Source organism: Heterodontus francisci, chromosome 1, assembly GCF_036365525.1.
Source record: "Heterodontus francisci isolate sHetFra1 chromosome 1, sHetFra1.hap1, whole genome shotgun sequence".
NCBI classification, from domain to species: Eukaryota; Metazoa; Chordata; class Chondrichthyes; order Heterodontiformes; family Heterodontidae; genus Heterodontus; species Heterodontus francisci.
In genome coordinates, this window is record NC_090371.1 from 215,762,606 (window position 1) to 215,778,118 (window position 15,513).

Sequence of the window (15,513 nt, forward strand, 5' to 3'; positions counted from 1 at the left end):
CGACCTGACTGGTCACAGCTACCCCGACCCCACTTAACCTGGGTTCCTGGGCAGTGTCCATGTTGCTGCTCTGGCCTGTTTGCAGTCCCAGAACTAGCCACCGCTCCCAGTGTGACCGAAGAGCTGCTGGCCCTCCGATTGCCAGGCAGTTCTTGGAGGTGAGGTCTCATCCCTTAAAGGGATGGGAGCCCTGACACCAGGAACTTAATTGCCTGATGCACATAAAATCTGGTCCAGGCTCCCAGCATCAGCCGAGGTGGGGCTGCCTCTGACATTCTGGCCAGCGGATGGGGCCACCATCGGCCCGTAAAATTGCTGCCACTATTTCCATTTGTAGAGAGGCCAATAACTAGGGGACACAGACTTAAAGTAACTGGCAGAAGGAGTAGAGAGAAGTCGAGAAATTTGTTTCATCCAGATTGTAGGACGGGGATGGTCTGAAACTCACTGCCTCAAAGGGTGGTAGAGGCACAAACCCTCAACACTTAAAAACACTTGGATATGCACTTGAGGTGCTGTAACCTACAGGGCTACAGACCGAGAGCTGGATGGTGGGATTAGTCTGGGTGACTGTTTTTTGGCTGGCACAGATATGGTGGACTAAATGGTCTCCTTCTTTGCCGTAAATCTTTCTATGTTTCTATGATACAGATTACTACGATGAAATAATGATGCAGGATTCCTCCAGAATGGTCTAGGGAGTGGAAGACTTTGAGCACCCCAATGATCTGCTTGATGTTCTGTGTGGTCATATGGCTCTCATTATATGCATATTACCCACACGTTGCGCACCACAGTCATAAGCCAGGTAGTCAGTAAATTGCCCTTTTCACCTAGTAACGATCTGGTTTGGTGCGGTGGCTCAAATACGAATAATACAGCAGACTGGTGCAGAATAAAGGCATCATGACTGCTACCAGGATACCAGGCATGGTTGCACACCAACTGTACATTCAGGGAGCGTAACCCTTTGTGGTACATCTCTGAATTTAGATCTAATGCCTGTAAAGCCACATGTGTGCAGTCAATGGCATCCTGCAGCATGTGGAAGACCATTATCTTGGTGAAACCATGGGCACACTCTGCCTGCTTCTCTCCGGCCAGAGAGAATGCTATGCATTCCCCTCTCCTGCCATAAAGAGTGTCAGTCACCACCCTTATCTAGCACTGGATGACCAACTGGGCGATGTTAGAGATGTTGCCTGCTCCAGCCTGGAAGGATCCCGATGCAAACAAATTCACAATCACCCTTGCCCTGCTTTGAGGCTGTAGGTATGTCTCCATTGGATGGCAGATTTCAGTGAGCACATCCTTTGTAAAATGGAGATGTTGCACACACTATTCCTCGGTGAAGTTGAGGTAAAAGAAGTGCTTCCTGAAGACACTAGGTGAATAAGGCTTCCTGCTGAGAGCCCTTCCCCTCCTCCTCTCTCTGCAAGCAGCTTGTCCTCCTCTGTATTAACTCTTATCAATCTCCCTATCATGCTGAAGGCCAAGGGGGATGGCAAGCACTGCACCATGACTGGGAGCAAGTGATCTGACCAGAACCCTTGAAGTCAGAAGCAAGGCCTTCACCACTTGCAACACCACTTCCTTTAGACTTCACTAACTTTAAACAGCGGTAGAAAACTCACAACACTTCTACCAACTCAGACACAGTCAGTAGAAAACAATCATAACTAACCTGAAAGTAGTTGATGATCCCTTTAAATAGACTTGGTGGGGGTGTTCATGTGTTCAGCAGTGCATGGTTAAGAGAGGGCAGGAACGGTGAGGTCAAAAATGGTACTGCTGGCATCAAATCAACGTTACATAGTGAATGATGTCATGATCTACCTACACGACATACTTTCAGCCCATGCACATAACACCAGCACTATGCCCTCACCAAAATGGTATCCAGTGTGGGCCGCACCAGAAGTGCAAGAAAAATGGCACCTGCAGCGCTGAAAATATGCGCTACAGAGCTGTATTTTGTGGCCCAAGGACTTTTCATTAAAATTACCCCAAAATCCAATAACTGACGGAAAGTTGTTTTGTTACTCTTGGCCAGATTCACTTATGTTGCATATGTGCAATGTTTCTGACAGAAACTCCCAAATGGATGTTGACAGACTTGGAGTGATTCAGGGCATTTAAAGAATGTACAAACCAAGAACTATTTCAATGAATCTGAAAAAAAGGGGAAAAAATCAACAGAAAATACCCCCAAGGAAGAGCTGGAACTTCTAGTTCATTACAGATGTCTCCACTGATGATTTTAGCTGATGTTAGTACCTGTGCCCTAAGGGCATGTAAATCACAGGATTTGGGTTTACAGCTTTTAACTATCCAAGGGCTCCTTCTAGCTCCAGACTAAAACTGCTTTTATATTATTCTCCTGCTAAGTTAGATTTTGTGAGCCAGCTGATGGTGTTTATCATATTAAATCTATTTTCCACAGCTTGGCGACAGTCACAGACTCAGTGAATAAAGTCTGCTGTTGGGTTGTAGAAGTAGGATTCAACAATATGAAAGTTGGGAGTTGCTCACGGATGCCAAACTTCGGGGGTTCAATTTTTGTTCTGTGGTCGGGACTCCAACATCGGATGCATTTTCCGACGTGACTTTAAAGAGCAGGCCAATTCGTGGCCAGGGTGCATACTCGCCATCCACTAAGGACACCAGCAGGCTCCCGAGGCTTGAGGGCCAATAGAAGACCAGACCAGCAGTGATGACAGCAAACTGGACACTAACGTTCAGATTCCTAATGGAAACAGCTAAAGATGCCTAACTGCATGACGTTTTCAGAAAACCTGCAGACGTAGATACACCTGGTTGAGACCGGATGGATCTGCCCGTTCCAGGATTGACTTCCTGTGCTTTCATGATCAGATCCACCGACATCAAGCCGGTGTTCTTCTCTGACGACTGCCTCTTACAGGATGACAGCGGGTTGGCAGGGGGGCATGGAAGTTGAATGTTACACCGCTAACGCCAGAGAACACTGAGGAACTCAAAAGGGATTACAAAGGTTGGAGAACAGTGAAACCCCTCTTTGAGTCTCCGGTGCACTGGTAGGAAGCAATCAAGGCAAATATCAAGAGGTTTTTTATCCTCAAAGATATTCAGAGGGCAAGGGAGAGACAGAGGGAAATGTCACGACTCCAGAAAAGAATGCAAAATCTGCTCCAGCTGCAGTCATTGGGAGTCGAGATCAAGGAGGACCTCCAAGTGGTCAAGAATCAGCAGATCTCACTCTTTGCCACGGAGGCCTCCAAGATCATCTTCCGGTCCAGAGTCCGCTCCATTGAGCAGGATGAGATGTGCTCGCATTTCTTCCAAAAAGGTAGAGAGAGAGAGCTCTGTGATCAGCAGCCTGAAGGAAGAGGATGGCTCGGTAATGTCTTCGCAGTCTGACATATTAAGGATTAGCAAATCCTTTTATGCTGGGCTGTCCGACGTGAAGCCCATGGACAGCAGAGCCTCCCAGTCCTTCCTGTCATCTATCATGGTAGTCTTAGATGACAGCTTGCGGGAGAGTCTGGACAAACCGTTAACTCTGGACGAGCTGACAAAGGCCGTCAGGTCCTTTGAGATGAGTAAAACTCCCGGAAGCAACAGCGTACCGCTTGAGTTGTATTCGGCTCTGTGGGGCTGGATTGGCCCAGACCTGCTGGAAGTGTACGAGAGTATGCTTCTGGCTGGCAGCATGTCAGAATCCATGAGGAAAGGCATCATTCACCCTCATGTACAAAAGGAAGAGGGAGAGGACGGATATCAGAAATTGGAGGCCCATCTCACAGCTTAATGTAGACTCCAAGATTCTGCCCAGTCATCGCCAGTCGGGTCAAGTCTGCTCTGGAGTTGGTGATTCACCCTGACCAGGCCTGTACTGTACCCGGCAGGAAGATCTCTGATAGTCTCGCGCTACTCAGGGATACGATCGCCTATGTACAGGACAGGGGGGTGGACACCTGCTCCATCAGCTTTGACCAGGAGAAGGCTTTTGACAGGATATCGCACACCTACATGATGGATGTGCTCTCCAAAATGGGGTTTGGGGAGGGAATCTGCAATTGGATCAAACTGCTCTACACAAACATCAGTTGTGCAGTCTCAATCAATGGGTGGGAATCAGAAAGTTTCCCGATCAAATCTGGAGTCAGACAGGGCTGTCCTCTCTCTCCTGCCTTGTTTGTTTGCTGTATCAAACCTTTTGCTGAGTCCATTAGGAAGGATGTGGGCATAAGAGGAGTGACAATCCCAGGCAGAGGAGGCACTCAGGTCAAAGCCTCCCTGTACATGGATGACATCGCCGCCTTCTGCTCAGATCGCTGTCCGTTCGCAAACTGATGAGCATCTGCGACCAGTTCGAACTGGCCTCGGGAGTCGAAGTAAATCACGGCAAGAGCGAGGCCATGTTCTTCGGGAACTAGGCTGACCAATCCTTTGTCCCCTTCACCGTCAGGTCAGACTACCTGGTTCAGAGGGGCTGGGGCGTGCGCTAAAACCTGGCAGGAGTGAGTAGCCAGGGTACACCATAAACTGAGCATGTGGGAGCAGCGTTCTCTCTCCATTGTGGGTAAGAACCTGGTCATCAGGTGCAAGGCACTCAAATTGTTGCTGTATGTGGCGCAGGTCTGGCCCATACCCCACTCCTGCGCCGTGGCGGTTACCGGAGCCATTTTCTGCTTTATCTGGAGATCCAAAATGGACCGTGTCTGGAGGGACATGATGTTCAAACCTCCAGATAAAGGGGGAAAAAAAAATCATACCCAACATCACCCTCATCCTGATGGCCACCTTTGCATGAAGCTGCATCAAACTGTGTGTAGAACCTCAGTATGCAAACAGCAAGTGTCACTATGTGCTGAGGTTCTATCCCCAGTGTGCGAAGGATGGGTCTGGCCACATTGCCGTGGAATGCTCCATCCAGCTGGATTGTGCTGTAACACCTATCCTTTGTGGAAATGTTTGTGCAGAAAAACACCTTTGACCATCAATCCATAAGGCAGTTGTCTGCATGGAATGTCCTCAAGGCCCTATGGGGAAAGGAGATGGTGGATCCTGTCGGATGGCTCTCCGAGCAGACTGGCAAAGTCATTTGGCAGAATGCCTCATCACCAGAACTTTCAAACAAGCACCGAGACACAGCGTGGCTGGTGGTGAGAAGGGCCCTCCCTGTCAGATCCTTCCTGCATGCCTGGAATCTCACTGCCTCTGCATGCTGCCCTCGAGGTGGCTGTGGTGGGGAAGAGACTGTCGCCCACCCCCTTCTGGAATGTGCCTTTACAAAGCAGGTGTGGAAAGAGGTGCAGTGGTTTTTGTCGAGCTTCATCCTGAGCAACTCTGTAACACAGGAGTCTGTGCTCTATGGTCTGTTCCCAGGGACGTATACCAAGATAAATATCAACTGCTGCTGCAGGACCATCAACTCGGTGAAAGACATTCTTTGGTCTGCCCATAACTTGCTGGTCTTCCAGTGCAAAGAGTTGTTCACGACCATGTGTTGCAGACTGGGACATTCCAAGGTCCAGGACTACGTGCTGAGATACGCACTAAAGCTTGGGGCAGCCGCCAAAAAAAATGACCCTCCAGCACTGAAAGATCGTCAGCCCCACTGGTAGAGGTGGACATTGCTGATGTAGGTAAGAGAGAGAGAGTGCCAAGATGGAGGTGCCCTCTGAAGAGCTTTTAAAAATGATCAAAAAGGGCACAGCTGCCAGGCTGTCATCATGGAGGGGAAACACCTCCACTGGGTGACCAGAGGCTGCAGCTTGGCTCGATGGCTATGGCAGGATCAGTGGGATGCAGAGAGGTGGTCTGCCACCAGTAGGCCGTCTCCATATCTTGGTTGTGCTTCAGCCTCAGTGGGGGGCCTGCATCCAACTGGCAAATTCCAGTCGGCATGTGGAGAGCGGCCTTACTATGTCCTTTAATTGGCCTAATGGGCTACCTGCCGTTTGTAGGCAGATAGCCGTCACCACCCATGCAACACCACACTCCACCTGATCCTCCATGAGCGAAAATAGCCCAGAGGTGGGCCCATGGCAGGAGACCAGCATGACTGGCCAGTCCTGCCTGGACAAAGGACATCATCTTCCAGTCATTGGCTTTTTTTTCCAGCTAACAGTCTTCCCAATTTCATCCATAAAGCTAAAAGCAAAAAACTGCGGATGCTGGAAATCTGAAATAAAAACAAGAAATGCTGGAAGTACTCAGTAGGTCTGGCAGCATCTGTGGAGAGAGAAGCAGAGTTAACGTTTCAGAACGTTCTGAAGAAGGGTCACTGACCTGAAACGTTAACTCTTCTTCTCTCTCCACAGATGCTGCCAGACCTGCTGAGTATTTCCAGCATTTCTTGTTTTTATTTCATCCATAAGGAACTGCTTCACTTGGGGATACTCCATAGCAAATTGATGAATAAATGAATATTCGACCAGTGCAGAAGACCACAGTTGTGACTGTGCATACATAACAAGTTTCCATCACCACCGGTACAATATTCTATGTGATGCATGTTTTACAGTTTCAGATTATTTTGTTCAAAATTTAAATAATATTTGCTTTTCTTGAGACAATTTCTGACTTGGTAGCCTTTTTATTCGCATCAAGTAGAGTACCTTAAATTCACAGTGATGGGTGGGATGCTGCTGGACGCCAAAAGATTGGATGAAGCTACATGATTGCTAAATTGCATCAGCCATGCAGCTCCAGCATGTTTCCTTTGTTGCACCAAAGCTCAATGGCAATTATTAGGCAAGAAATCTACAATTATAGCTGAATGCTCAGACTCTGCTGAATTTGAGCAGCACAGAGTGGTCAGTTCTTTTTGCAGAACTACTAAGTAGTTGCTCTTGGCATATTGTGTGTTAATTGAAAACTGGAGCATTCAGCCCTTAAAGGGATGCTGCTCCAAATTAAACATTTGTGTCTTGCACCATTCCAACAATTTAAAAAAAAAAGGAAACCTTGAGCAAATCTTGGGGAGCAGTGAAATTTAAATATTTTTTGCACCAAATTTGAGGACCAAATGGAGATTATGCATAAAATGGATACAAACATTTCATAATATTAGTAATAAAAAGCAGGATATGCAGTCCTGAAACGAACTGGTTTTGGTTCTTCACTTCCAACTCCCTATCCCTGTGCTCAGCTGCATACAGGCTATTCTGGCACACTGAACTAAGGCAATCAATGTCTTAGTCTTGGAGAGTGGACTAAGAGTGGCATACTTAAATAGTGGCTTTAAAAAGTTGTATTTCTGAATATAAAAAAGTCAAATAAATAAATTAGATATGTGACCCACAGCCTCTGTATCTCATAGTCATTAACCTGAAAACAGTCTTCATCAACATCTGACTGACAGGTGTTAAGGGGCTGAGACAGTTATACATATACTGTAAATTCTGCATTTTCCAATGTATAGCACTTTTGAGCGTAACACCAGAATTACATTAATACATGCAATCAGACGATCATTAAAAAATTTTCAAGTTTACCACTTCATCATCAGCACCAAGGTACAAGTCTAACACCAATGAAAGTTACATCTTATGCTGGTAGTAACAAACAGTGAAATCCTGAGACCACAGACAACCCCCATTAATAGATCAATCACTTCAAAAGGGTGTCAAAGATGACAGTAGCTAATAGTCAACAATGACCAACAAAAAAAACCTATAAAGTCCTGAAAATAAACTTAGCTGATCTGAGCAGATAGTTGTAGAACATTTTAAACTATTCAACACAGGAGACAGAACCTCCTCAGACTGTTGAACGTGGATCAGATTATACATTTTGTAGTAAATGCCCAAAATAACCTTAACATCTGGGTTGCTATTTTCCACGACGATGTAAGTCGCTAAAAGTTATTAACAATCTTATTATATCTTCATAGCTTTATGGACTCATAAGAGTTATGAGTGAAACTGACATTTCGTTCTGCTTTAATAACTGCTGAGGTAAGCACAATCAATTGTAATATTGTAAAGCACAGACTGAACATCAGTGCTACCAAAAATAGAGGCTCATTTTAATCCTCCTCGAAGCTTCTGCAATTATGTGGTTAAAGTGAAATGCATTTAAGTTTTTTTTAAAGTTTTAAAATTATTTTTCAATCATCAAAGGCTTGTTTTGCAATTTGGAGATTTTACTACTTTGCTCCAGGTACCATGACATCTGCTTTACCTGTGCCTAATATTTAGTGGTTAACAAAATACAGATGTGAGATGATCTTTTTACCCTCATAACTGAAGAGCTTGATGGTGCTGTCTGCATTGTTTTCACTCATTCTTTATATCGGCTGCCAAGCAGATATAATGACACTGATTGATACCATGTGGTGCATAAACTGAACACTACGTGTTTCATGAACATTAGCCAGAGCTGTACCTTTTTGGGTCAATCAGTTTGTAGAGCTTCCCACTGTGCACTTGTGTCACACTCTTACTGCTTGCCAAAATGTAGATCTCACCTGCAAACACCAAATTGGAAAGTTTTCAAACATTGCCCCATGCAGTCCAAGTATTATTGTTTATTAATGTATTGCCTATACCCATTAAGAAAATATTTAAAACAGATTACATGGTTATCAATTTTCTATTCCCTCAAAAGTCAACTTCCCTTTTTTGTAAACTAAAATGTCAAATCCACTATTCGAAGTTAGTATATATAGTGACATTTTAAAAAAATGAAATCAACCATAGGAACAAGAATAGGCCATTTAGCCCTTCAAGCCTGTTCCACAATTATATCAGATCACGGCTGATCTGCAACCTAACTCCATATATCTGCCTTTGCCCCATATCCCTTAATACCTTTGGATAACAAAAATCTATCAATCTCAGACAGAAAATTTACAATTGCTCTAGCATCAATTGCTGTTCGCAAATGAGAGTTCCAAACTTCCACCACCCTTTGTGTAAAAATGTTTCCAGTTTCACTCCTGAAAGATCTGGCTCGAATATTTAGACTATGTCTCCTAGTCCTAGACTCCCCAACCAGTGGAAATAGTTTCTCTCTATCAACCCTATCTGTTCCCCTTAATATCTTGCAAAATTCAACCATGGTTGGGGAATATCTCCTTGTAATTTAACCCTTGGAGTTCATGTATCATTATTTTATATATGTTATATATTAAAATCAGCTTGCTTTAAAAGTATTTAATTTGTTTTGACTGCATTTACATAAATGCTACTACATATAAACATCTGGGAAGGGTCGTGGGAAATTAGGTATACAGGGTATGACCTATAAGAAGGTTCTGCGAAGAGGAAGAGAGTGAGATGGAAGGAAAAGTGCTGCTATCTGACACAGATACTGTTTATTATTAAATGTTATTTTGTTTATTGTCTGAAAATGTTGTTATCTGGCTCTCGTTATATGAATGCTAATTCTTAGAAATAAAACTTTGCATGTCCATAATTATTCAGTGAGGTCACGATACTAAAGAATACCACATTCACAGCTGCTTCAATAGAAGTAATCTGTGAAATCACAACACAGTGGCCAATTATTTTCAGCAGATGCAGATGTGATGATTCACCACCTCATAAAACTTTAAAAAACCTGCCAAGCACTGACAAGCTCCATTAATATTTTGATCCTGTTCCAGAATAGATATACTTGCAATACTATCTCACTGTACTTTCAGAGAATATGGGGGAAGTTAATGAAGGTTCCAAAAATATAATAAACTCACTCCATGATAATATGCTTGCAATGCATAAACAAAGCGTGTTGTAGGAATGGTCATGTCACAGACAGGGACAGGATTTCTACTTTGGCAGCATTCTGGCACATGTTAGTCATGGTAGGAGTTTCACCGGTCTCAAAAATGAGCCCTTTACCTCAGACCTCAGCTGATTTACTGCAGATAAGATCGTTTGCATAACTGAGGCAGGCTCCTCAGCATCTACATGGGAGATCATTAGGGGCCATGGAAAATGGCTGCAGCAATCTCCATGGCCTCCCTCTGTTTAGAATAGCTGGGAGTCATGGTGCTGGTTGAAATAATTCGTTTTGACATATTGCATATGATCAAATAGCATGGACCTGAATAGAGACATCAGCAGAGAGAGAGTGGGGGAACAGGGCGGAACTGAACAGCGACCCCAGCAGCGGCGGCAGAGGATAAGAGAGAGCGCGGGGCAACAGTATGGATCTGATCAGAGATTACAGCAGTGGTGGCAGAGAATAAGAGAGAGAGAGAGCGGGGAACAGTGCAGACCTGATCAACGTATTTCCAAAAAGCAGGAAGTGATATCAGAGGACAGAATTGGTTGGTGAGTATTAGGCTTTTAAAAAAAAAAATTAAGGCAGTGGTTTAATCAAGGACAGGAAATCTATAAAGTACTGAATTAAATTTATAGCTTGACTAGTTAAAGTAATAAAATTTCAAGTGGGCTAAGTATAACAGTAAGTGGAGTAATGAGTATTAGCACGGAGCAGGTCTAGAGGTATTAATTCAAATTAATAGTTTAAACAAGGTACTAACTAGATTCTAAAAGAAGGAATAGAGATTTCTTTAGATCATGAATGGCCAGTTGAGACCTGTTGCTTGCAATTCCATGCCATGCAGGAACTGCTGGACACTTCATGTGTCTAGGGGGAACCATATATGCAGGAAGTGTCTCCAACTGCTTGAGCCTTGAGCTCAGGATTTCTGAGCTTGAGGGGCAGCTGGAGTCACTGAGGAGCATCAGGGATGATGAGAGTTTCCTGGATCATATGTTCCAGGAAGTGGTCATCCCACAGACAGTAAGATTTCAGGATAGTAGATGAGTGGCCATCCATAAGAGTAGGAAGAGGCAGGAGGTGCAGGAATCTTCATGGTATATGCCACTTTCAAACCAGTACTCAGCTTTGGAGACTGCTGGGAGTGATGACACCTTGAGGAGTGCAGTCCAGACCAGGGCAATGGACAAGGGACTGCACAGGAAGGAACAACAAAGAGTAGAAATGCAGTCATTATAGGAGATTCCATAGGTAGAGGAACAGGCAGGCATTTCTGTAACTGTTATTGTGAGTCCCGAAGGATGTGTTGCCTCACTGGTGCCAGGGACATCACAGAGAGGGTGCAGAATGTTCTCCAGGTGGAAGGGAGTGAGCCAGAAGTTGTGGTACATGTCGATACCAACAATATAGCGAGAGCTGGTACTGAAGTCCTATAGTCAGATTTTCAGAAGCTAGGAAGGAAGTCAAAAAGTAGGACCTTGAAGGTAGTAATCTCTAGATTACTCCCAGTATCACGCATGAGCAAGAGTAGAAATAGCAAGATAGGGAGGACCAATGTGTGGCGTGAGGCATGGTGCATGAGGGAGGGCTTCAGATCTTGGGGCATTGGCACCAGTTCTGAGACAGAAGGCACCTATTCAAAAGCGACGGGTTGCAATAGGACTGGGGCAAATGTACTCGTGGGGAGATTCACTAGTGTGGTTGGTTTAACCAAAATTGGCAGCGAGGTGGGCACCACATGTAGAAGTAGAAAAGAATAAGGTGCATAAAGAAGCGAGAGTGTTAGATAGCACTAAAGAAACTGGTACCATATTAGATAGGAACAGACTAAGAAGGACTACGAGGAATACAAAGACAGGTTTACAATGCATGTTTGTAAACACACAAAGTGTGGTGAATAAGGTTGGTGAGCTACAAGCACAAATAGCCATTTGGGAATATGATTAAGTGGCAATCTCAGAAATGTGGCTTAAAAATGGTGAGGACTGGGTGCTTAATATTCAAGGATACCAAGTCTTCAGAAAAGATAGGGAAGGATAAAAGGGAGGTGTGGTGGCAGTACTGCTGATTAGGGAAGACATTGTAGTTTTAGAAAGGGAGGATGTCCTTGAGAGGGCAGACAGAATCCATTTGGTTAGTGTTGAGAAGCAAAGAGGGTATGACCACACTACTGGGGTATTCTATAGGCCTCCAAATAGTGAGTGAGAGAGAGAGGGGGGGGGGATGGGGTGGGGGAAGAGAGAGAGAGAGAGAGAGAGGGTGAGGGGGAGAGAGGGTGAGGAAGAGGGGGAGAGAAGGAGAGAGAAAAGCAAATCTGCAGGGAAATCACAGAGATGTGAAAGAAATATAGAGTGATGATATTGGGGGATTTTAATGACCCAACTATCGATCTGGATAATGTTAGAGTAAAGGGTAAGGAGCTGGAGGAATTTCTGAAATATGTTCAGGAGAACTTCCTCGACCAGCCAGTTCTCAGTCCAAGTAGAAAGGAGGCATTGCTGGAATGGAGGTGGGCCAAGTGGACCAAGTGTCTGTGGAAGAACACATGGATAAAAGTGATCATTGTATCATAAGGTTGAGATTAGTAATGGAAAAGAGCAAGGAACAATCTAAAGTAGAACTTCTAAATTGGAAGAGGGCTAATTTCAATGCGATAAGAGGGGATCTAGCCAAGGTAAAATGGAACCAAAGATTGTCAGAAGAAACTGCAACAAAACAATGGGTGATCTTTAAGGAGATGTTTCAGGTACAAGCTAGGTACATTCCAACAAGCGTGAAAGCCAAGGGAACCAAAGCCAGGGCTCCTTGGATGATGAAGGAGATAGAGATTATGATGCAACAAAAAAAGAGGGTGTATGATGTATGTCAGGTGAAATCATCAAGTGAGATCCAGGCTAAATACAATAAGTTGAGAGGGAGAGTTGAGAGGAAAATAAGACTGGCAAAGAGAGAATATGAGAATAGAATGGTAGTTAACATAAAAGGGAACACAAAAATTTTCTACCAGCATGTAAATAGCAAGCATATCACGGTAAATGGTTGTTTTTCAGACTGGAGGATGGTTGACAGTGGTGTTCCCCAGTGTTCATTGTTTGAACCATATATATTAAAAAAATTACTTGGATATTGGAATACAGAGTAAAATTTCAAAATTTGCCCATAATACCAAACTTGGAAGTGTGGCTGACAGTGAGGACGATGCCAATTGACTGCAACAGAACATAGAGAGGTTAGCAGAATGCGCAGACAAGTGGCAGATGGAATTTAATACAGAGAAGTGTGAGGTGATGCATTTTGGCAGCAGGGATAGGGAGAGGCAATATAGACTAAACAGTACAGTTCTAAAGAGTGTACAGGGACAGGGGGACCTGGGGGTTCATGTGCACAGATCTTTCAAGGTGGCTTGACATATTGAGAGAGTAGTTAGCAAAGCATTTGGGATCTTAGGCTTCATAAACAGACGTAGTGAGTACAAAAGTAGGGAAGTTATGCTGAACCTTTATAAAGTTCTGGTTAGACAGAACTAGACTATTACGTCCAATTCTGGTCGTCACACTTTGGGAAGGATGTGAGGGTCCTGGAGAGGAGATTTACCAAAATGGTTCCAGGGATGGGGGATTTTAGCTACAAAGTTAGGTTAGGGAAGCCGGGGTTGTTCTTCTTGGAGCAAAGGAGATTGAGGGAAGATGTGATAGCGGTGTACAAGATTGTGACAGCTCTAGATAAGGTAGAAAAGCTGTTCCCATTAACTGTTGGTACAAGGATTATGGGACACAGATTTAAGGTTTTGGGCAAGAGGTGCAGAAGGGAGGTGAGGAAGAACTTTTTTTTTTTACGCAGAGAGTGGTACTGACCTGGAACTTACTGCCTGCGAGGGTGCTGGAAGCAGAGATGATGAATGATTTCAAAAGAAAATTGGATGGGCATTTGAGGGAAATAAACTTGCAGGACTACGGGGATAGAGCAGCGGCAGAAGGGGCTGATTGGATTGCTCCACAGAGAGTGGCATGGACTCAATGGCTGAATGGCCTCCTTCTGTGCTGTAATGACTCTATGACTTTGTGATCCAACAGACTTTAATTTATAAATCACCCTATCAGCATAGGCTATGCATTAAGCAAAGTATGCACAAGTGTTCCTTGTCCTCAGTGGTGCTGGGGTGCAAAAGATGGAAATTACATCATTTAACACATATTTGTCATTGCATGCTGTTTAAATATGTCTGCCTATAGTTTGGTGGATGTGTTCTACTTCATCCCTCACTTTCAATCTCAAGTGGCAGAAGTGGTGGGGCAATTAGGAAGCAGTTCCTGATAACCTTTATGGCAAATTCTATATTTTAGATATTTTTTTTAAAAACGATGCAGCTCACCAACAAAGAACATTGATAAGCTTTCCAATGCTTGTCTAACTCAAAGCACCTTACATGATTTTCTGGAGTTCAGACTCCCGAGACTGATCTACCCTGCCAGATCACAGCAATGAATCAGGCTGTCTGATCAATTATCATTGGTGGCTTGGAGCACTGTTGGATCTGCTTGGCTAAGATATGTGTTTGCAACAAAAGGATCAATTTTGTTTCAATCTTTCATTACGAAGTATGTTATCTTTGAGCCAAGTTGATCCCAAAGTAGCTTTGCCTATATTCCACCAACCCCGCCCCCCCGCAGCAACTCCCACAATAACTTGCATTGAAATAGTTCCTTTAACATAGTCAAACATCTCAAGGTGCTTCACAGAATCTTTATCAGACACAATTTGACAGTGAGCAATATAAGTTGATATCAGGATGGGTGACCAAAAGCTTGGTCAAAGAGATAGGTTTTAAGGACTGTCTTAAATGAGAGAGAGATAGAGAGGTGGAGATGAATAGGGAGGGAATTCCAGAGCTTAGGGCCCAGGCAATTGAAGTCATGACCACCAAAGGTGGAGGAAATAAAATTGGAGATGGTCAAGAGGCCAGAATTGGAGCAGTGCAGAGATCTCAGAGGGTTGCACGGCTGGACAAAGTTACAGAGATAGGGATAGGTGAGGCAATGGAGGAATTTGAAAACAAGGATGAAAATTTTAAAATTGAGGCGCTGGTAGAGTGAAAGCCAATATGGATAAACGAGCACAGGAGTGATGGGTGAACAGGACTTGGTGCAAATTAGGATAAGGACCGTAGGTACAGTCACTCATTGGCCACATGTATTAAATAAGTTACACTCCAAGATAATTTCCTTGAAACTAAGACATTATTTTTCAGCTCTACAGTAAAATTGCAGGGGACTCAAGTTCATAATATATAGAGCATGCTGCATAGTGGGAGGTAAGTAAATTTATAAAGCTGTAATTTAACGATTGAGTTCATAATATGTCATAAACCATATGAGCCATTTGTTATCTGAACCTCTTGCTGCTTCTGATGCTTTTCTGCCATGGCTGTTGGATCATGGTGCAAAACTTCACAGAATCTCAGTTTTTTTGGATGGTGAATTATAGTAGATTTGATCATTTTTCATATAATGTGCAACAGTTAGAAAAAGAAAATTAATATGTCTGTTTTGTAATCCAGAAACTCTGTTTATCCAATTAAATATGACCGCAGCAAATACGAACAGGTACTCTAGCAGCAATCAGGGCAAACATTGGGTTGATTACCTAATTCATCTTCTCCAAATCCCAAAACCGTTCCCGATATATGACCACTAAGAGAATTTCTGCATGTGGTGCTACTGCCAAGGCACAGGGTTCGTTCCTGCCACAGTTTGTTCAAAGGGTTTTGTTGAAGGCTCATCAGTTGCCTAAAAT

At 43.9% G+C, this 15,513-nt stretch overlaps 1 protein-coding gene across 7 annotated transcripts in view; it reads right to left on the minus strand.

Annotated features, from left to right (window-relative positions):
* The window catches only part of hhip (hedgehog interacting protein), a 187,852-nt gene that overhangs the window by 59,966 nt on the left and 112,373 nt on the right, over positions 1-15,513 (minus strand). For all 7 annotated transcript variants that reach the window (XM_068041527.1, XM_068041517.1, XM_068041545.1 and 4 more), the window contains 2 exons: positions 15,364-15,506; positions 8,377-8,458 (listed from right to left, as the gene is read on the minus strand). In XM_068041527.1, the coding sequence (XP_067897628.1) occupies positions 8,377-8,458; positions 15,364-15,506 (225 nt within the window). The remainder of the gene's footprint in view (positions 1-8,376; positions 8,459-15,363; positions 15,507-15,513) is intronic.